The sequence below is a fragment of the Bos grunniens genome, chromosome 8 (genome assembly GCF_055505025.1).
Source record: "Bos grunniens cultivar Pamir isolate PY7600 chromosome 8, Bosgru_T2T1.0, whole genome shotgun sequence".
Taxonomy (NCBI): Eukaryota; Metazoa; Chordata; class Mammalia; order Artiodactyla; family Bovidae; genus Bos; species Bos grunniens.
The window spans coordinates 80,562,486-80,585,333 of NC_141172.1; the positions used below are offsets into that span (position 1 = coordinate 80,562,486).

Genomic DNA, 22,848 nt, shown 5'->3' on the forward strand with positions numbered 1-22,848 from the left:
AGGAGATGAGCATTAAATCAGCACCTCCTAGGATTTAGGTCTGGAAGCAGGGGCCCAGCCAGGCCTGAGATCGCACTGAAAGAAAAAGGCAGACCCTTAGCTCTGAGGCAGTCCTGCATGGGTCACCCTGAGTACCTCATTTATGTAGCATCCCTTTACTGGCCATCCTAGGTGAGCCAGGTGCTGGGGATACCATCCTGCCCTCAAGTTGGCCTCTGTTTTAGAGGGGAAAAGTATCACATGATTACCCTCCAGTCCAGTGGGGTCACGATGGAGAACCACGTGTGGGCTGGAGCCTGCCCATGAGGAAACTTCTGGGAGAGGTCACAGCAAGATAGCTCTCCTAGGGTGCAAGGAGTTAACAGGCTAAAGCATAGGGAGTCATCGTGGGTAGGGGAGAAGGACTCGTCCTCAGGCTGCAAGCCAGAGGCTGTTATTACACAGCTGGGAGCTGAGAGCCAAGAGGGTGCATGAGGCCAGGATGGAGCTAGCATGACATGACCAGCGTTCCACCATGTAGCCCTTGAGGTGGGTTCTCCGGGGGCACGGAGCTCCTCGCCAGCACCATCTCTTCAAAAGCACCCATGTTATATTTAATAGCACATTGTTCTTGTGTCTGTTTCTCCTCAAAGCTGCGGATCTGGGGCTGGCACACAGGAGGTCCTCCACGAATGTTTGTTGATGAATCTGTGCATCATCCAGGGCTGGGGAGACTTCTGCTTCTCCCTGTAGGGCTGAGAAAGAAGGCGGCAGAAATGTTATCATGTCCTGCAGGCCCTTCCCCAGCATTTAACTTTGTACCTTGAGACACCCTTCTTCTCATCATCTTGTACCTTCAGAATGTCGTCAAGGAGCAGGACTCTTCCACACAGAAGGGGCAGGCGCCCAGGCCAGTCTAGACTGCTTCCCAGAAATTGTTCTACCTAGTTCATCGTGCATCCAAGTGCAATGGGAGTGGGCAAATCCACTGAGACAGAGCACATCGGTGGTTGCTAGTGGCAGGGCAGAGGGAGGGCTGGGAAGTAACCACCAATAGGTACAGAGTTTCCTTGTGGGGCAGGTGGAAGTGCTTTGGGACCAAATAGCAGTGATAGTTAGTTGTATATGTAGTAAAAACCGCTGAAAGGTCTGTTTTTAAATGGTTAAAATGGTGAATTGTATGTTATGTCTGCATGCATGCTAAGTCACTTCAGTCGTGTCTGGCTCTTTGTGACCCAATGGACTGTAGCCCACCAGGCTTCTCTGCCCCTGGGATTCCCCAGGCAAGAGTACTGGAGTGAGTTTCCATGTCCTTCTCCAGTGCATCTTCCCCACCCAGGGTTCAGACCTGCATCTCTTATGTCTCCCGCATTGGCAGCAGGTTCTTTACCACTAGGGCCACCTGGGGAGCCTACGTTATGTCTGTTTTATATTTAAAAAATTTTAATGCCATGGGGACAGAACAAGAGGTATCTACCACATGACTAGAAATTGCAGACCTCCTGAAGTACAGACTTCCAGTTAGAAATTAAATAAACCTTGGGGCTATAATGCACAGCTGTTGACTAGAGTTAATAATACTCTATAGCACATTCAAAAGTTGATGAGAATAGATCTTTAATATTCGCATCACAAAAAAATATTTTTACTCTGGGTAGTGATGGATGTTAACTAGACTTACCATGATGATCATTTCACAATAGATACAAACATCAAATCATTTACATTGATTTGAAACTAATGTTATAATAAGGTTATTTTTACCTCTTTTTTTTTTAAAGGCAAAGAAAACTCACAGACCAGAAGGATGCATTGGGGGTCTTTTGTTTGTTTGTTTTGGGGGCTGTTTTATGTTTTTGTTTATCTTCTGCCGTCGCTGCACAGCTTGCAGGATCTTAGTTCCTCCGACCAGGGATCAAACTTGGGCACAGAGTCCTAACCAATGGACCCCCAGGGAAGTCCCAAGCAGCCGGGTTCTTGAACCGTGGGAATCAGCATGTGCATTTTGCTCGGGGCCTGCTCTTCTCCCTGACTAAGGGCCCCGTTTCATCTCTATGCAGGACACACACCGAGGACTCTTCATCCAGCAACTGCGACCCACACAGAACCTGCAGCCAAGAATCAAGCTGAAGCTGTTCGGCCACTCGGGGTCTGGGAAGACCACTCTGGTGGAATCTCTCAAGTGTGGGCTGCTAAGGAGCTTCTTCCGAAGACGCCGGCCCCGGCTCTCCTCCACCAACTCTACCCGGTTCCCACCCTCGCCCCTGGCCTCCAAGCCGGCAGGTATGCGTGCACCCCACCAGCCCTTGTCTCTCCACTGGGTGCTTCCAAAGTCAAAGCCTGGGAGGAAGGGTGGCTTTGTTTTGAGCACTTGGCCTGAGGCTGACCAATTCCTGCCGCCTTGGTGGCTTCAAGGTGTGGGCCCCCTGGCTCTTGGCCCTGTGTCCACCTCACTCTTGGGCAGCAAGTACACCCTGCCCCCATGCTAGTAAGGAAAGGGCCTCACTGAACTCACAGTCCATAGTCACAGACGTGCAAAATAGCACAACCATGTCGTATTCTGCTCAGGGACTCTGCCCTTGAAGACGCAAAGAACTGGGACTGACACAGATTCAAGGTTCCACAGATGGAATATCAGCTCCCAGGATGGGTCCTCTCCCCTGACACTCCTTGGAATGCTGTGTGCACGTCCAGGAATGCAAGAACGCAGAGCAACAAGTCTGGGTGCATGGGGAGGCCCATCCACGCGTATCTGGAAGTGGGGTGGTGGTTTTGAAAGTCTCCTTAATGGTTTTTCAATTGGTCCATCCGCTCACCTGGACCCTGGTTGGAAAGCAGATGTTGCCATCTACCCCCATCTCCCACAGACACAATTATCAGCGGGCCCACACCCAGAACTGCAGGGTGACGTGTCCCTCCCAGGGAGAAACACCGGAGATGACCAAGAGGAAGCTGAACAGTCTGGGGTGTTGTTTTTCCTGACCCCGCCCCCCTTTTAGAGTAAGGGAATTAAGTTTTTCAAAGATAGGAATATAGACCTTCAGAGACTTTTCTAAACAATGTCATTTTTGAAGCTCTGTGCCTCGGATTCACTTTCTGTACATAATACAAAGGTGTCATATCTGTTACCTAGAATGAAAACGGATTTCAAAGTTTTGTTTCTATGTATTTCTCTCTCCACGAGGAAGGAGGTCTGGGCAGCATTAGTAGGGTGAGGGACAATTGACTGAGATCTTCATGCCCTTTCAACTTTTTTGCTCTGAGCACAGCAATAGGATTTGAACTAGGGGAAGAAGTACGGCCAAAATGGACATATAATTAGAATGATTATAATATTGCTAACGCATACTGCTAGTGCAAACTGAGCACTAACCGTGTGCCAGGAACGGGCAAAATGTGGTACGTTTGACACCTCATTTAATCCACGTGACAGCTTTGTTGGCATTTTTTCCACCCTTTTACTGAAGCCTTGAGGGGTCAGATACACTGCCTAGAGTCACACAGCTGGCAGTTCATGAAGTGTCTGGCTCCTGAGCCAGGGCTTGTTAATAACGCTTATAACTCCATCTGACTTGGGGCATATTTGTGCTCACATTTTCCATTTTCCACTGTAATTTTGCTCAATTTCAGAATGTAAGATAGGTTTATACCTTCTCAGAAGCCAGTAGTTTTCCAGATTTGACCATTAAGTTCAGCCTGTGTGTGTGGATATGCCAACGTTTGCATAAGGTTCAAAGTGAGCTTCTCTAGCAGTTCCTGGGGTTGCCCCTAGAAGGAGCCAATTCTCACCTGCTGTGGGTAAGGTCACTCCAGTCTCAATGACTTGAGGCTGGGAGGTGCAGCGGGAGGGAGGCAGAGAGAAACAGACAAAGAGCAGAGACAAAGATGGGATCTCTACAGATCCATGATCTGGAATTTTCATTAGCCATATTAGATATGAATTTATGCTGCAGGGGGCATCCCTTGTGGCTCAGCTGGTAAAGAATCTACCTGCAATGCAAGAGAAGACCTGGGTTCGATTCTTGGGTTGGGAAGATCCCCTGGAGAAGGGAACGGCTACCTACTCCAGTATTCTGGCCTGGTGAATTCCATGGACTTTACAGTCCGTGGAGTCGAAAAGAGTTGGACACGACTGAGCAACTTTCTCACTTCACTTATGCTGCAGGAGCTCATGGGCATACTTCAGGTGACATACAGGCTCTCCAGGAGGGAAAACAGCTCTACCCTCTACCCTCACTTCTCAGAAGTCGGATCTCCATTCTTCTTCCTCTGATCAGTTCCCATGTCTGGAAGAATCCAGAAGTAGATTCTTGATAAAACACAACTCAGGATGGCTAAAGTGAAAGAAGGAGTTATCACTCAGTCATATCCAACTCTTTGTGACCCCGTGGACTGTAGCTTTCCAGGCTCCTCTGCCCATGGGATTCTCCCAGCAAGAATACTGGAGTGGGTTGCCATTTCCTTCTCCAGGGAATCTTCCCAACCCAGGGATCGAATCAGGTCTCCTGCATTGCAGGCAGATTCTTTACCATCTGAGTCACCAGGGACGCCCCTCAGGATGACTAGATTATCGGCAAATCTCACTGCATCTTCCAGCCAGAGCTTAGAGAGATGTGAGTCATGGGGCTGAGTTACACAGATTCTCTCAAGGACGACAGGTGCTCTGGACCAGATGAGTGTCCCTGACTGCGATCAGCACAGAGAAAAGTAACTCGGGGTGCAGGGATGTGAAGTCAGAGGTCAGCAGCCGGGTAAGCTGCAGCATTTTGTGTAGTATGAGGAAAGGGAAGGAGAAAAGTTGAATTAACTTCCAGCATTTGCAAATCAAGACACTTCACCTAAAAAGTTGGATATTTATTTGGTTTCTTGTAAAAAACAAACTTGGGAGCTCTGGCCACACTGGATTCACATTTCTACCTGGAACCAGTTAGTGGCTGAGATGAGGGGCGTAGCACCATATCGAGGGGCCCAGGCTCTGCATTTTGCCCTGCCCCCACCCAGCCCCCTAACTCCAGGAGGGAGAGCTCAGGAGTAGACTCCCCACATCTGTGTCTGAAATTTCTCCCTGTGACAGAAATGACTTTTCAGCAGTGCATTGGTGTGTGTGACCCTTGGGCTAAGGTCACTCCTAGTTCATCCCAAATCTGTCTGACCAAGGCCAGGCAGCCTCCCAGAGGGCCTGGGCAAGGACGGAAGAGGCTCACCCGGCTTCGTGTCCCAGTGGCTGGTCTGCTCTGAGGGTGGCTGAAGTGTCCATATGGACAGTTCCTGGAGGTGACAAGATTCACTTGCAGCTAACTCTAGTCCTGCTGAGGCCGATTCACTCACAGCTAATTCTAGTCCTGCTGAGGCTGATAAGAGCTGGGAGGCTGTGTTTTCTGCAGGAGGCTCTGTGTCAGGCCCTTCTCCTGCCCTGCCCAGTGAGGGGCCAGCAGGCCCCCTGCTGCAGAATGCAGGCAGGAGGCAGCAGCACATGAAGCCTGGACCCCCGCAGCCCCAGACCAGGCAGCCTAGCAGTCACTTTCTGACCCTCACAAAACAGAAGGGGGTCCTCAGGAAAACAGCATGGCACAGATATGAAGCACCAGGAGGGCCACCTTGGGAGGACCCGGCTTGGAGAGGGCGGCAGGCTCTGGGGGCCTTGTGTACCGTAGGAGAAGGGACGGGGCAGTGTTTCTTTGTAAGGCATGAGGAAAGGCTGCTCTGGAGCATGGTCTTCAGGGAAGGAGGTCTGTTGCAGGCAGGCTCAGCTGCACCCCAGCTCTGGACACCCCTGATTTCTGCTAGAATGGTCAGGCCTTCCTCCTTTCCCTGGGACAGATGCCTGAATGAGCACATTTACGTCACTCAGGCGCCAGGAAGATTGTGGGCTTTTGGAAACTTGCCTTTTGCATTGTGCTGGAGCTAGAGCCTGAGCCATCAGCCAGGAGACAGGATAGCATGGCGTAGGGGACCTGGTGCAGCCGCTCACGGCACATGGCTGCCGCACACACTCCCTTTGTGCCACAGCTGTTGAACAGTGATTTTGCGGTAGGAAGGAAGCCCCTGGTGCCAGCGGAGGAGTGAATGTCCAGAAAGAGCCTGCAGAAGGCTGTTGCCTGCTTACCAGAGAGCAGTGTTTGCAGGAAGTCTGTTCTGACCTGGGTGCTAAAGTGGCTTCTCCATCGGGGCCTTCCACTTTTTACCACTAGAGGTCAGTGGTTAGCAAAAATGCTTTCCTTGTGATTTACACTTGATCTTAGCCAAAAGGCTGAGAAGTGATTTTCCCTCGTGGTTTTATTGTTTCCCTGTAAAGTAGTTCTTTAATAATACCGTGTACAACAATGTCCTGATTTTCATCCTCCCAACAAAAACTGTCAGTGAGATGCAGGAGTTCCTGTCATTTACCGAATCTGGTCTGTTCTTCCTCAGCAAGCCCCCAGTGCTGCTGGTGCTGCTGCTGCTGCTAAGTCGTGTCCGACTCTGTGCAACCCCATAGACGGCAGCCCACCAGGCTCCGCAGTCCCTGGGATTCTCCAGGCAAGAACACTGGAGTGGGTTGCCATTTCCTTCTCCAATGCATGAAAGTGAAAAGTCGCTGAGTCGTGTCCGACTCTTAGCGACCCCAGGGACCGTAGCCCACCAGGCTCCTCCATCCATGGGATTTTCCAGGCAAGAGTACTGGAGTGGGGTGCCATTGCCTTCTCCACGGTGCTCCTAAGACAAAACTTATTCCTGACAGTGGCCGTCCCAGACACAGGTTTTGGAGCACAGGAAAATGGACACGCCCATTCTTATGGAATTCACGTGGCTTTTCTCAGACTTGGACTAACAATCTCTAAAGAAATACACTAAAATGCCTATCTTGTTGGCCTAGAGTATTGGTCTTTACCTTTCTGTTTGCCAAGTTTCCCCCTTTTATACCAGGGCTGGGGGAAGATCGTAGGGCAGAGAACAAATATATGAATAATTCTTCCCATCTTATTGCCCCTTCTTCCTCCCTTGTACCTGACCCAGCCTTTGAGCTCCAATTTTATCCTCCTCCCCGTCAAACCTCTTGAAAACTCCTATTGTCTATGTCCTCTGTCTAGAATGTTTGGTCTTTCAACAAGGCTTATCTTTGTGTTCGGATCACCAGTTTTAAAAGTCAGGTGGCCCAGATGTGATGACCTTGCAGAGTCTGTCGCTATCAACTCTGAAGCAAAGCCACTAACTGTGTAGTAGGATTTAGTTCACTGAGCCCCTCCCAGATGCACTCTCAGAGCCCCCACATGTGCCCACCCAAGTCCTAGCCTTCACCATACTGTTGGAGGTCTGTTGGAGAGACAAGCAAGCCAGCGAGCAGTCAGGCTGAGGACACACAGGGCTCTGCCTGTGGCCCAGGGGACCCAACTGTGTTACTCAACTGATCTCTCACAAAGTTCTACCATTATTATTCATGATAACATCTTTAAAACTGGTTCTTTTTATTTACTAAAATATATAGATTTGAAAATGAAATCTTCATGTCCTTTCCATGAATAGAAAACCAATACCACTGCTACCAGTAAATAAAAATAGATACCGTGAACAGTGATGTGAGGAAAACCTAGCTATATACTGTTGAAAGTGAAAGTCTCCCAGTGGTGTCCAACTCTTTGCAACCCCATGGACTGTAGTCTGTCAAGCTACTCTGTCCATGGAATTCTCCAGGCCAGAATGGGTAGCCATTCCCTTCTCCAGAGGATCTTCCCACCCCAGAGATCAAACCCAGGTCTCCTGCATTGCAGGCAGTTTCTTTACCATCTGAGCCACCAGGGAAGCTCATATACTGTTACCCACTCCCTCCTTATAAAAAGGGGAGATTAGCAAGGATTGAAGACATGTAAAGACTTAATGCCACAAACTGAGACTTGCTGCTAAAGCAATTTAAAAACTTTCAAGGGGATCTTTTAAAGCAATAGCTTTCTCACTGTGTGATTCAGCATTAATTAATGCTCTGGCCTGCCACCATCTAAGATCATTTTTCATTCGATCTAACTTCTCATGTGCCAGAGTGATACTCATCTCACCTGTATCAGTCAGGCTCCTGGTGGGGGTTTAATGAAAGGTTCAAGTCACAGACACAATTCACAGGAACATAAAAGAGAGGGTGAAGCACCCAGAGGCCAGGTTAGTTACCACCCCTGGGGCGGAAAGGGCAAGAGGAAGAAGTCACAATCCTGGGAAAGCTGGAGCTCCAGGGGAGAAGCTGCTCAGGGAAGTCTAGAGTCAGAGACACAACTGGCATCAGAAAAGCAGCAGGCAGTGCAAGGGGACATGGGCATCAACCTTCTTCTCCAGTGCCTCCCATCAGCGGACCCTAACTGGAGGCAAATGGCAAGCAAGCCTGGGAGAGGCAGTCCATCAGGTCGGCCTCTCAGTGCACAGAGCAGCACAGGAAAGGATACAAGAGGTGGAGCAAACAGAATCAGCACAATGTCCCTGGGAAACGTTGCTGCCCAGCATATGCAAGGGACACACACACACACCTTGGCCTGAAGGGAGGGGGAGACAGAGGGCGGAGGCTGGGAGGGACAGGGCAGGCAAGATCTAACGTGCCTGTTCTCTGGCCCGCAGTGTCCGTGAGCATCAGCAACCTGTACCCGGGCTGTGAGAACGTGAGCGTCAGGAGCCGCAGCATGATGTTCGAGCCGGGCCTCACCAAGGGGGTGCTGGAGGTGTTTGGGGCCCCGTCCCACCATCCGCACTGCACCACCGATGACCAGTCCACGAAAGCAATCGACATCCAGAATGCCTATTTGAACGGTATGGCTCACCCTCCCCAAACGAAAGAGTTTCCAGCAGGGAACCTGTCCCGGCGAGCATGAAGGGTAGAGAAAGGGCCAGCGTAGGAGTGACCCAGGGCTGAGGCACAGCTGGTTAATATCCCAAAAGTAAAACTAAACACAGTAGGTGCTTAACAAATGACTGTTAAGTTGTTGTTCGGTCGCTCAGTCATGTCCGACTGTTTGCCAGCCCATGGACTGCAGCATGCCAGGCTTCCCTGTCCTTCACCTTCTCCCAGAGCTTGGCTGAAACTCATGTCCATTGAGTCTGTGATGCCATCCAACTGTCTAATCCTCTGAGCCCCATTCTCCTGCCCTCAGTACTTCCCAGCATGGGGGTCTTTTCCAATGAGTCGGCTATTGCATCAAGTGGCCGAAGTATTGGAGCTTCAGCCTCAGCATCCAGTGAGTATTCAGGATTGGTTTTCTTTAGGACTGACTGGTTTGATCTCCTTGCAGTCCAAGAGACTCTCAAGAGTCTTTTGGGTAAAAGTGAAGAGTCTTTTGGGTAAAAGTAAAGAGTCTTTTGAGTAAAAGTAAAGAGTCTTTTGGGTAAAAATAAAGAGTCTTTTGAGTAAAGAGTATGTTTACTCTTTGGAATAAATTTAAAGACTCAAATTCAAAGACTTAGAGTAAATTTTTTAAATAGACTTTACTCAACAGTCTTTTGAGTCTGTTGAGTAAATTAGTGCATTTTTTAACCTCATAAAATACAGTCCCATTAGCAGTTGGTATACCCAATTTGAAACCCAAGTGCTCTCCCCAGAGCTCCCAGGGCCCCCAGCAGGAACACAAACCTTGCTGAGACGCAGTCCATTCAGAACAGGGATAGAGCAGTTTCTCTGAGGCTGAGTTCCCTTAACTGTGAGGATTTTATGAGCTGGTGTCTATTAAAGGTCCAAGAGAGAGGAACTCAGAAGAAATTGGGGGCATCTTCATGAAAGCCCTTTTATATACTAAACCCAGTGAAAAATAGAATACTCAGGGTGTTTACCTAAAGCAGCGGTTCCTAAACTCCAGCATACACACACATCCCCTGGAGCCACTGGAAACAGACTGCCAGGCCCTGCCCCTAAGCCTCTGATTCAGCCCATCTGGGGCCTTTCCTGGCGATGCTGCTACTGGGCCAGGGACCCTAAGGAAATAAAGTTCATATGCATTTTGCTCCCTTAAAAGCTGAGTGTTGTCTGAGTTCCAGGGGGCACAGCTGGCCCCGCCACGTAGGGAGAGAAGTGTGTGCTCAGCACCCACCACCCACACCCTCACCCCGCCTCCTCCCCTGGTCTCACCCCCTTCCCGTGTCTGGCTCCCAGCACTCTGCAGGCTCAAAGGGCCAATTTCTGTGTTCCCAAAACTATTCCCACTGAGGTCTTAGCTGCCAGACTTAGAGGGTCATGCTCCCCAGGAGTGCTGGGCTCTAGAAAAACCCTGAGGATCTTCCAGAATGTCTCGACTGCAGACTTTCTGGCACAGAGTAAACACCAAGGGGAAAAATTAGGGAAAAGGAGCCTGAAATCCTATAACTTAAGTGGTCCTGCCTGACTTCCCAGAGGCCATTTGGTGGATGTCACTGACCTTGTGGTGTCCAAGTGTCTGGACGATCATGAGGAGGTTCTATGATATTTATAGGAAAACCAGCCGCACCACAGCCCCTGTGTGGGAAAACAACCGCACCGCCCGCCCCCACCCCCCCACACACACACTTCCTCCCTAGCCTGACCCTTCCACTGCCTCCCCCAGTGTGGCTGGCCTCTCGGACCCAATCTCCTCGCAGTTCCTCTTACATCCTTCATGTGCCAAGCCGCTCATCAGTTATTGCATCTTACACCTGTGTACAGTGGCCATCCAAAACAGGGTGCTCCCTTAGCCGTAGAGGCGAATTTAGTCACTGTTTAACCAAAATTAAGGTCACATTTCATAGTGAAGATTCCAGTGTTGGGGGGTAGAAAACAAAGTATTTGTACACATACACCTTTCCATGTATGCTTACAGGCATGCACATACACACACGTGTAGGGGGTGTGTGTGTGTGTTTGTACCACTCTGGGGTGTTACAAGTAGATGTGATAGAGATACACATATAATAATGATACAGATATGACAATGGAAGTGTTAAGGAAAATGGAAAAGCAGATGACAGGTACAAGCAGGTTTATTGTAGTAGTAGCGTTAGTCACTCAGGCATCTCCACTTCTTTGTGACCCAATGGACTGTAGCCCACCAGGCTCCTGTGTCCATGGGATTCTCCAGGCAAGAATACTAGAGTAGGCTGCCATTTCCTTCTCCAGGAGATCTTCCTGACCCAGGGATTGAACCAAGTTCTGCATGGCAAGCAGATTCTTTACCGCCTAAGCCACCTATAGATGTATAGATACAAGGCGTGGGTATAGAAACAGACATAGACAGAAAATATAGGGATGTGTAAATATTCCATATGTAGATCTGTACTTAAGTAGATGCATAAATAAACAGATGAATGCGGTGGATGTCACTGTCCCTCTTCATAAACCCTAAAATGCTGAGAAAGATTGTGATTGAAATTTGGTGGCGTTTCACGATTGTAATCTTTCTTTTCCTTTTTCTCTGTAGGCATTGGTGACTTCAGCGTGTGGGAGTTCTCTGGAAATCCTGTCTACTTCTGCTGTTATGACTATTTTGCTGCAAACGATCCCACGTCCATCCATGTCATCGTTTTCAGTCTAGAAGAACCCTATGAGATTCAGCTGAATCAAGTGATTTTCTGGCTTAGTTTCCTGAAGTCTCTTGTCCCAGTGGAAGAACCGATAGGTGAGCCGCGACGCCAGGGGGTGGATGGCCCTTCCTCCTGACCTTGCTTCCCGCTCACACCCAGATCCGACAGCTTGTGGCCAGCAAGCCACCCTTATTCCTCCCTCCTATCAGGAGATTTCCACTCGGGAAGCTTCCTAAGGCTCAGCTGTTGGTTTTGTTCTGCAAGGAGTTGTTTCATGACTGCATTATTTCTGCCACAAAGACTCAGTTCTGAACAATTCCTTGAGAGTCATTTCTCACTTTCTTTCTGTATTTCTGAGCTGTGGTCATTTCTGTTAGGTGCAAAGTGGGACACTTCATCTGACAGCTGCTGTGCCTTTACCTAATGGGCACGTAATTAATAAACAGAACAAGCTCCCCTTCATCCATCAAAAATGAAAGAAAGGGAACCATGTTAACTGAATGTAGTATCTTAGCCTTACTCCTAGAGGAGAAGACAGCGTGGACAGACTTATTTTGTTCTTTTCAGACAAAAAAAAGAGGCAGCCTTCCCTGGTGAAATGTAAAACTCAGCAGTCAATTCTTTTCCTGAAAAGCATATAACAGCAAAATAAATTGGGCTAATTCCCTTCAGGGTACCTCCACTTTTGTCCCCTCCTTTCTCATGTTTTCATTTTAAACACTGCCATAAGTGAGAGGCTCTCTGCTGATGTGAACTACAGGAGTTTCCCTTCTGAGCCATTTCTGTGCTGTGCTGCATTCAGGAGCTGGCTCTGGTCTTGGAAAAAGCATCCCCCAGCCAGAGGTTAGATCTCCCCTCACCATGCAAACAAGGCCTACTTGGAGGAAGATCTGAGAAGCTGCAACATGTTCTGTGGTCGCTTCTGGTCCACTTCTGAGCAGCCTTCCTCGAGGCCCAGAAAATAGGCTCATTCCATCTTTGGCCAGGCCTAGACCTTCTAGTGACCTTGTAGGTCACTCCGATCAGCAGGCATAGGTTTGCAAGTCTGCAGACAAAATGTACCACTCTCGTCCACCTAGCAAGGCAGCCCAGACCTGAGGCCGAGCACCCCACCTCACCTCGGCAGGGTGGAGGTTTGCTCTCCACACCTGGCAGGTGTGAAATGGCTCACTTTCTGCCCTCAGCCTTTGGCGGCAAGCTGAAGAACCCACTCCGAGTTGTCCTGGTGGCCACCCATGCCGACATCGTGAACCTTCCTCGTTCAGCTGGAGGCGAGTTTGGATATGACAAAGACACCTCGTTGCTGAAAGAGATCAGGAACAGGTAAGGTGGCTGCTGTATCTTCAGGCAATGCAGCCAAAATCAGGTGACCCAGAGGGAGGAATGAAAGCCGTGAAAGGTCTCTTTGGCTGGGCCGAAATTTTTATTGTATGTTTCGTTGTTACCAAAGCCACCAGTACACATAATAACAAATGAAACAGAAGTAAAAGGCACAGGATAAAAATCAGCAGCCTTGGAGTACCACTGCCCAGAGGTAACTCTTTTTAGCTGTTTTGTGCATTTTTTTTTTCAGCTTTACTGAGATATAATTGACAAGTGAAATTGTAAGCTATTTAAACTATACAAAGTGGTGATTCAATATATATATATATACACAATGTGAAAGGATTCTCTCCATCTCATTAACATATCAGTCACTTCGCATATTTCTCTTTTTTGTGTATGAGGACATCAATCAGTATTTCTTAGAATGTAAGTTGCAACCTGCTAGTGGATCATAAACTTCATTTCAGAGGCCTGCAGTAGAATATAGGTAAGAGGAACATGATAGAAAATATCAGAGTGCATTTTATGTCCAGTATTCTTGGAAAATTTTTTTGTTTCACTGAGGAATATGGATGTGCTTAGAATCACAGCGTAGAAGTATCTATTTTTACTTAGTGTCTATCCCCCCCCAAAATTTTGAACCTAAAGCTCTACTTAATATGCTAGTAATTTGAATTCTTGGTTTATCAACTCACACTTACCTATTATCTTCCTGATATGAAAAATAAGGCTTCTACTCATACTTTTTTTTTGAACCTTTTATTTTGTATTGGAGTGTAGCCGATTAACAATGTTGTTACGGTTTCTGGTGACCTACTAGTTAATACTTTAGGTCTAAGGTGTTGTTTCATGCTCATCCCTCTTTCTCACTCCATCAGCTTCCACAGCATCTCTTCTCCTGCCTGGTCAAGTGAGTTCATTAGGCCTCCCCTTCCTGTGTCGGGGGAAGCTGTGTTCCCCAGTTTTGTGGAACCTGGCACCTGTCTGCACCCGGAGCAGGCGGTGTCCCCAGGCCTCCACACCAGGGCAACATTACAGAGGCCAGCCAACAGCAGGTGGGAGTGTGTCTCTGCAAGGCCACCAGCCCTTCCTTGCCCCCCACCAGCTCTTTGGACCAGCAGCAGCCTGGCCTTCTGTGGAAACAGCTGGGGAGACTGCGTCCCTCTCAGGAGGCCACTGCTCTTCCCTTAGGTTTGGGAACGATCTTCACATTTCAAATAAGCTCTTTGTTCTGGATGCCGGGGCTTCTGGGTCTAAGGACATGAAGGTGCTTCGAAATCACCTGCAAGAAATACGGAGCCAGATTGTTTCGGTGAGTATACCTGGGGATGGCTGGACCCAACCTTCAGCCGGACCAGCCAGTGGCCAGGGATTTGGACCTCTTTGTGCCTCTTTGTATGGTTCTCGTATTTGGTCTGGTTTTCAGGGAACCCAGTACAAGGTGTCTACATGGCCACATTTTTATCCTGTTGTTCTAGGGTGAGCAAGAGTAGAGAAATGAGGAGATGGCCTCGAGATGAAGAGTTGTTATGGGCAAGACAGACTACCTTAGAGTGTATGAAATTCTGAGTTTTAGTGGTTTGTTTAAGAGTAAAATTGCTTCCTAAAAATTACAAAAGCAATTCAAAAGTGAGTAAACATATTGTGAAATATTTGGGAAATGCAGAAAAGTGGAAAAAGAGTCACCAACAAAATTCACTGAAGAAATAATAGATGACCAAATGGAATGAGATGGTGTTCTTAGATGGCAAGATCTTAGGAAGTGTTTCATTTTCCCAAGTTATGTAAACTTTGTACAGTTCTCATTAGGATCTGAATGGGATTGAGGACATGGGGTTTTTGTCTTAACATTTCAATAGAAGAATAAGTGAACACAAAGGCTCTGCAATCAGTAAATAAATGGAATAGATTAGTGAGGGCAGAAATAGTTCAGAACATCTGCAGAAATTTAATAGAAAACAGAGATGTTATTTAACTTTAATGGGGAAATTTAATAAGTGACCTGGCACAACTGGCTATTTGCCTGGAAGGAAATAAGGTTGAACTCCTACTCACTACGCAGCCCCAAAATAAACTGTAGGTAGATTAAAGCGTTTAAATGTAAAAAGCAGTATCTTGAATAGAAATGCAAGAGAATTTATTTTTAAAATACCTTGAGAGTGTTCGAGAAACCTTTTAAACCAAGACAGAGAACCTCAGAAGTTTTCAAAGAAAATACACCAATAGTTTGTTCAAATACATTGGACAACATAAAAGTTTAAAAAGTTTTTTCTGGCAAATAAATTCCATAAATGAAGTTAAAAGGTGACATGGATTGGGGAAAGAAATATTCTCAATGCTTCTGGCATATGAAAGATTACTATCCATAATATTCAAAAAGCTATCTGAAATGAGCAAATGTTCTAATGGAAAACGCTAAAAAAAGAAAAAAAAAGTGCTCCAGGGACTGTTTTTTTGTCTAAGCTCCAGTGTAACAAGGATACGGCTCTTACCCCCCTGCCTGGTAGAGGCCCTCTTCAGTTATAATTTACTGTTTACCTGATGGAAGTGACCTGTTTACAACACCAGGCTCCAGCTCCAGACGTGCTTTAGGAATTTTCAGGAACTCTCTCCTCTCTCATGAAGCCTGACCCCGACTTTCTGAAAGGGGCTGCACTACAGCACTCAGTGGGCAGGGAGTAAGCCTGGAGGGCCTCAGAGAACCTGGTCACAGAACCCCGTGGGTGGCGATCAGAAACAATGGTCTGTAAAGGGCTCAGTGCCTGCCCACCAGGTGGGACAAGGGCCTGTGTTCCCTGCAGCGTTTTGAGCTGAGGTGTGGCATATATCTGCTCCACGTCCCTGTACCCCATAGCTCCTGAAATCAGGCAGATGGAACTCACCAAACCCACTGCTTTTAGCCCTGGGAATGTTGTTGAATTTAGGGGGCATAAAAATGTGATTGAAAAAGGGACTGCCCAACAAATGATGCAGTGCAGTGTATGGCTTGTTCAGTTCAGTTCAGTTCAGTTCAGTCGCTCAGTCGTGTCCGACTCTTTGCAACCCCATGAATTGCAGCACGCCAGGCCTCCCTGTCCATCACCAACTCCCGGAGTTCACTCAGACTCACGTCCATAGAGTCAGTGATGCCATCCAGCCATCTCATCCTCTGTCGTCCCCTTCTTCTCCTGCCCCCAGTCTCTCCCAGCATCAGAGTCTTTTCCAATGAGTCAACTCTTCGCATGAGGTGGCCAAAGGACTGGAGTTTCAGCTTTAGCATCATTCCTTCCAAAGAAATCCCAGGGCTGATCTCCTTCAGAATGGACTGGTTGGATCTCCTTGCAGTCCAAGGGACTCTCAAGAGTCTTCTCCAACACCACAGTTCAAAAGCATAGGTTTAATTAGGAAGATGTGTTGATTATATGAGTCTGTAACACAGACTGATTTATTTAACCAAGTTAAGAGATGAAAAGCTCATTACAAGCCAATTACCCAGAATTAATCAAATTGGCTCTACTGGTAAAGACCCACCTGCCAATGTAGGAGACATAACAGACACAGGTTCGATCCCTGGGTTGGGAAGATCCCCTGGAGGTGGGCACACAACCCACTCCAGTATTCTTGCCTGGAGAATCCCATGGACAGAGGAGCCTGACAGGCTTCAGTTCATAGGGTCACAGAGAGTCAGACACGACTGAAGTGACTTAGCACACATGTACATCTCAACAGTAATCCTCAACGATACCTAATTTACTGGTAAAAACCCATCTAATGTTGATATAATGATACTTAACTCTCTTTTCCTGTCTCTTTGTTCATAAAGTGGTCACCCCCTGGCTGAAACCCTCACTACAAGGGGGTGGGGGGACATCAGAAGTTGGTGCACCTTAGGTCATGGAGTCCACAGTTCCAGAACCATTATTGCAAAGCCTCACCATCTGTCTAACATGAACAGAAGTGAAAGCCTCTGTAAACTTGTAGATTTGTGAAATAGATTCTGCTTAAAGGCAGTCTGAAAAAAGAACTGCCCCAGGCACCTAACACAGTGCTTTTTGCATATAGTAGTTATTCAATGTTTGTTAAATAAAGCTATTAGTGTTGTTCAAATTTTAAAAAAAAGACCTGCCCCAGTACTTAGCCAAAAAAGCATGAGTGCACCCAAATAATTCCATGCAGCAGTGCAGATGTGAGCAGCGTCATTTTTAGTCCCAGCTGCCCCTGAGTCCCCACAGCAGAACATTGACCTGCCCATCCTGCATGTTCTAGGTCTGCCCTCCAATGACTCACCTATGTGAAAAGATCATCTCCACTTTGCCCTCCTGGAGGAAGCTCAATGGCCCCAACCAGCTGATGTCACTGCAGCAGTTCGTGTACGACGTACAGGACCAGTTGAACCCCCTGGCCAGCGAGGCAGACCTCCGGCACATCGCCCAGCAGCTCCACAGTGCTGGCGAGGTGAGCGCTCCAGCCTGGCAGGGATCTGGGAGGAGCCCCCCGGGATGCATTTCCAGCATCTGAAGGTGGGATGAGCTGGAGGGGCAGAGTGGCAACTGCGCACTGCCCCTGATGCCTCACAGGAGGGCTGGAGTGATTTCCTGAACTGTGATCCTCTGCTCTCCTGTCCACCTTAAAAGGGCTGTATATTTGTTGTTGTCTTTTTTTTTTTCGCTTTGCTTTAGTTGGTTGATTTTCTGGCTTCTCTAAGCTTGAGGGCAGAATTCCCACTACCCTGGGTGACTGGGCCTCTCCTCCCTCTCCCCATAGCACCTGGTGCTTAGCTGTGATTCCTGCAGCTCGGATGACTGCTCTCCATGAGGCGTGTCAGCTACACACAGACCTAGTGGGTTCACAGACAGTCAAGAAATGGCAGTGATGTATCCTCAGGGAGATGACATCTGGAGACACTAAGATGTGCCAAGCGGTGGTCCCCAGAGATGATCAAGAAATAGAAATCTCTGTTTCTGGTTGTGTTACATTCAGCACTGGGATGTAGTTTGGGAAGTCTGTTCTAATTGCTTCATATGCTGCCTGTCCCTCTAAAGGGGGCATAGCCTTCACATGCTTCCATCTTGTGAAATCAGGAAACAGTATAAGCTAGTCTGGAACAAGAAGAACAGTTCTGAACATGAAAACCCAGAAGCAGTTCAGAGAATCTTACAAACAAGAAGTTTGCCTCCCCATTCTCAGGGGCCACTTTGGGCCCTTGGCCATGGATCATATAGGCTTGAAATTCTGATTAAATCAAGAAGCCAGTGATCCTAAAAACCTAGAGCCTCAGGCAATGATTGTGTCAGTCTTTGAATCCCCATGAAACCACAGGCTAAATCCACTAGCCCCTCCAGCAGTACTTTAAATGATTGCCTCCAAGGATGGGAAAAACAAAGGACCAAAGCTCACCTTATAGTGCTAGATATAAACGTATGTATTTTAACCACAATAATAAGCTCACTCTTTTTAATAACGTATTCTCTTGCCTTCTGGCATTTGACCAGCAACTTTCTAGCTGGTCAATTCAGCAATTCTTCTCTCCTTGCTCTTGAGACTTTAATAAGTAAATGAAGGTAAAAAGAAAAGAAGGGAAATCTGAATCAGGATGCCCTACTCTGGCTGCCAGCCCCTCTCCAGTACTGTGCTGCTCTCTAGAAAATAATCTAAGGTTCTTACTCAGATTTCATCAGTTGTTCTGTCTTTTTCTGGCTCAGGATCGCACATTGCACTCAGTCATCTGTCTCCTTAGTCGCTATCAATAAGGCACAGTGTATCTGTCTGTCTTCGGTGACCCTGAGGAGATAGTTATGTCTAGGACTAAACTGCAGACAGTATTCTACCAAAGTGAAAGTGAAAGTCGCTCAGTTGTGTCCAACTTTTTGCAACCCCATGGATAGTCCACAGAATTCTCTAGGTCAGAATACTGAAGTGGGTAGCCTATCCCTTCTCCAGGGGATCTTCCCAACCCAGGACTTGAACCAGGGTCTCCTGTATTGCGGGCAGATTCTTTACCAACTGAGGAATCAGGGAAGCCCATTCTACCAAATGCCTTATTAAAAACTAAAAGACACTGTTCTGCATTCCAGAAATGTCTCAAGTTTGAACAGAGGGCATCTCAAAGACTTAAGACTACAGGGAGAAAAGTGGGGGCTTCCCTGGTGGCTCAGATGGTAAAGAATCTGCCTGCATCCCAGGAGACCTGGGTTTGATCCCTGGGTCAGGAAGATCCCCTGGAGAAGGGAATGGCTACCCACTCCAGTATTTTTGCCTGGAGAATTACAAGGACAGAGGATATAGTCTATGACGTTGCAAAGAGTTGGACATCACTGAGTAACTAACACTCTCTTTCACTTTTCATGGGGAGAAAAGTATTCCCAGTGCAAACAGGTCTCAGCCTCCATGCGAGATCACTGATCTTTGTAGAACTAACCAAGGACAGAAGAAAGTTGCTTCTGTTTGTGTGTGTGTGTGTCATTTTGTTTTCTAACTTCTGCTTTTTAAAGAAATGAGTATGACAGGAAAAGTTGAAGTCCCCTTTGGCCATCACCTCTCGTCTCATTCCTCCCTTTCCCCTCCAGGCCCAACCACTATGGTAGCATATCTTTCCAGAACAGTCTAATATAACATTCTTTATCTTTTTTGAAAAATTTCAAGCCTTCAGAGAAGTTGCAAGAACAGTAGGATGTATCCTCATATCCTCCAAACCTAATTTAACTAGCTGTTTACGCTTTGCTAAATTTGCTTTGTCTCTCTTCTGTTTATTTATTTGCTTTGCAAACATCATGACCTTTCACCTCTAAATAATTTAGCTCGCATCTGCTAAGGAGGACATTCTCCCACATAACCATAAAATAATTGATTATCATATCCTGGAAGCACAACGTTGATATAATACTATGGTTGAATTTATAGTCCTCTTTCAAGTATTTGCCACTTGTCCCAGTATTTTCTTTTACAGCTAATTTTATTCATTTGTGTATTTATTTTGGGATTCAGAATCCAGCCAAAAATCACCCATTGCATTTGGCTTCTGTCTCTCCCTCTCTTATTGCATTGGCCTTTAAGAGTCAAAGGTAGTCTTTTCAGAATCTCCCTTATGACATTGCCAAGCTGGTATTTCTTGGCTGAGAATTGATTTTGAGACCCCTCCATATGAATGTCCTGGGTCCTTCCTTATAGCATCTGCACAGATTTCATCCCTGCTCAGGCCCCTTAGTGGTTTGAGCAGCTGGGTTATCTGGCCCTCTATGTTCCTAATGCATGACTTCCCCTTGTCCCCTTGGACAGATCAACATCATGCAGAGCGAGACCGTCCAGGACGTGCTGCTCCTGGATCCCCGCTGGCTGTGCACCAACGTTCTGGGGAAGCTGCTCTCTGTGGAGACCCCACGGGCCCTGCACCATTACCGCGGCCGCTACACCATGGAGGACGTCCAGCGCCTGGTGCCCGACAGTGACGTGGAGGAGCTGCTGCAGATCCTGGATGCCATGGACATCTGTGCACGGGACCTGAGCAGCGGGACCATGGTGGACATCCCCGCCCTGATCAAGACTGACAGCCTGCACCGCTCCTGGACGGACGAGGAGGACGAGGCGCGGGTCTACGGCGGCGTGCGAGTCGTCCCGGTGGAGCACCTCACCCCCTTCCCATGTGGCATCTTCCACAAGGTGCAGGTGAACCTGTGCCGGTGGATCCACCAGCAGAGCACCGAGGGGGACGCGGACATTCGCCTGTGGGTGAACGGCTGCAAGATCGCCAATCGCGGGGCCGAGCTGCTGGTGCTCCTGGTCAACCACGGCCAGGGTATTGAGGTCCAGGTGCGTGGACTGGAGACGGAGAAGATCAAGTGCTGCTTCCTGCTGGACTCCGTGTGCAGCACCATCGAGAACGTCATGGCCACCACGCTGCCCGGGCTGCTGACGGTGAAGCACTACCTGAGCCCCCAGCAGCTACGAGAGCACCACGAGCCCGTCATGATCTACCAGCCACGGGACTTCTTCCGGGCGCAGACTCTCAAGGAGACCTCACTGACCAACACCATGGGCGGGTACAAGGAGAGCTTTAGCAGTATCATGTGCTTCGGCTGTCACGACGTCTACTCGCAGGCCAGCCTCGGCATGGACATCCACGCGTCAGATCTGAACCTCCTGACCCGGAGGAAACTCAGTCGCCTGCTGGACCCGCCCGACCCCATGGGGAAGGACTGGTGCCTCCTTGCCATGAACTTGGGCCTCCCCGACCTTGTGGCCAAGTACAACACCAATAACGGGTCTCCCAAGGAGTTCCTCCCGAGCCCAGTCCACGCCCTGCTCCGGGAATGGACTTCCTACCCCGAGAGCACTGTCGGCATTCTCATGTCCAAACTGCGGGAGCTGGGGCGTCGGGACGCAGCGGACTTCCTGCTGAAGGCGTCCTCTGTGTTCAAAATCAACCTCGACGGCAACGGCCAGGAGGCCTACGCCTCAAGCTGCAACAGTGGCACATCTTACAATTCCATTAGCTCGGTCGTGTCCCGGTGAGGGCAGCCTTTGGCTTGGGCAGGGTCTCTTCCAACTGCAGGGGCAAGGGGGACACAGCCCATCTTTCCCACCAGAGATTCTGGCGCGTTCCTTCCTACGCCCACATCCTGAAGGACGCCCCCTCCCTCCCCGCCTCGCCTATTTCTCTGCCACTACCTCCCTCCTCTCACACATTCCCTGATGTGTGAATGAATGGTCTTTCTAGTTCAAGAGCAGACCCTATCCTTTAAACCTTTGGCCATTTGAAAAGCTAGCCACCCTCCACCTCTCATCCTCTAGTACCTTGCTTCTTAATGATAATTTTATTGGAATTCCTAACTTTTCAATGAAATTTTTTTAAACTGTTATATTAAATGTCCTTTAAAAAAAAAAAAGCGCACATTTATCCAAGATGTGTATTTCTTATACTCTTTTCTTTGTTATATCATGTCCTCAGCTTATCTCTTTTATATTTGTAGGAAAAACTCCCATGTAAGGAATCCCACTGTATGATTTATAAACAGACAATATGTGAGTGCCTTTTGCAGAAGAGGGTGTGTTTGAAATCATCCAAGTCAGCCCGAAGCTGTTGAGAAAGAAACACTCCCTCTCTGTCTCTTGCTGTATGCTGATCATCGCCAGAGGTGCTTCACCCGAGGGTTTTTGGTTGGTTTTTTTTTTTTTTTTTTTGGAAACTTGTGTTTCCTTTGGCAAGGAAAGGGGAGAAAGAAACCTCCTCTAGAGCAATTTCATGGCCAGTGTTGTTACTGCAAGACATGTTCGTGTTTGCTTCTGTTTCATCGTCAGTGTGAACGTTCACGTGGAACCTGCAGGCTGTCATGCTTCTTCATCCCCTGTCGTCTCAGGTAGAAGGTTGACACGGTCATAGGGAGCCAAGACCTGTGTGAGAATTCAGAAGACCCCAACTCATGATTTGTGGCAGTTTGTTGTCATTGTGCATAGCAGATGGTTCTCCACATTTAGATCCTGGTTTGAAAACTTCCTGTACTTGAAGTCGCAAAAAGAAAATAAAGGAAGCAAGTTTTCTTGCAGTGATTTTGAATTGTAATGGAGTTTTAAATTGAAATAAGGGAACATGTCCTAATTCTTCTGTCCTGAGAAGCATGTAATTTTAATATTATATCATATGTATATATATATATGCAGTATGTATATACATATATATTAATACAGGTATTTTTACTTAATCTTTAAGATGTAGTAAAAAAAGTTTTCTTTTTTGTTCTTTTTTTCTTTTCCTTTTTTTTTTTTTTTAATAAATAAACTGTTGCTTGTTGCATTAGCTTGTTGGTCTTTAATTCAAAAATGATTCTTTTTGTCATGTCTTCATTTGTCAGTACCCCACCTCGTGGGACCAGCCAGTCTAGAAAGTGATTAAACCTAAACTCTTAGGGCTGGAAATCAACAACAGTTTATTAGGTGCTTAATTATTACTGAAGTTGGGAAAGGTGTGGAAAAGCAGAAAGAGCTTGGATGATGTAGAAAAGAAGCTCTTTCCATTTCCTTAGGTGAGCCCCAAAACCAAATTGTATCATTTAGTTCTCTGCTATGGGGAAATAGGAAGCTTTCTATTTCTGT

At 47.6% G+C, this 22,848-nt stretch overlaps 1 protein-coding gene across 5 annotated transcripts in view; it reads left to right on the plus strand.

Moving 5' to 3' along the window:
• DAPK1 (death associated protein kinase 1) overlaps positions 1-22,552 on the plus strand; it is a 211,779-nt gene extending 189,227 nt beyond the window's left edge. For all 5 annotated transcript variants that reach the window (XM_086416933.1, XM_086416936.1, XM_086416935.1 and 2 more), the window contains 7 exons: positions 2,040-2,262; positions 8,557-8,745; positions 11,355-11,552; positions 12,642-12,780; positions 13,975-14,095; positions 17,029-17,217; positions 20,038-22,552. In XM_086416933.1, the coding sequence (XP_086273059.1) occupies positions 2,040-2,262; positions 8,557-8,745; positions 11,355-11,552; positions 12,642-12,780; positions 13,975-14,095; positions 17,029-17,217; positions 20,038-21,270 (2,292 nt within the window). In that variant the 3' untranslated portion in view covers positions 21,271-22,552. The remainder of the gene's footprint in view (positions 1-2,039; positions 2,263-8,556; positions 8,746-11,354; positions 11,553-12,641; positions 12,781-13,974; positions 14,096-17,028; positions 17,218-20,037) is intronic.
• Positions 22,553-22,848: the final 296 nt, after the last annotated feature.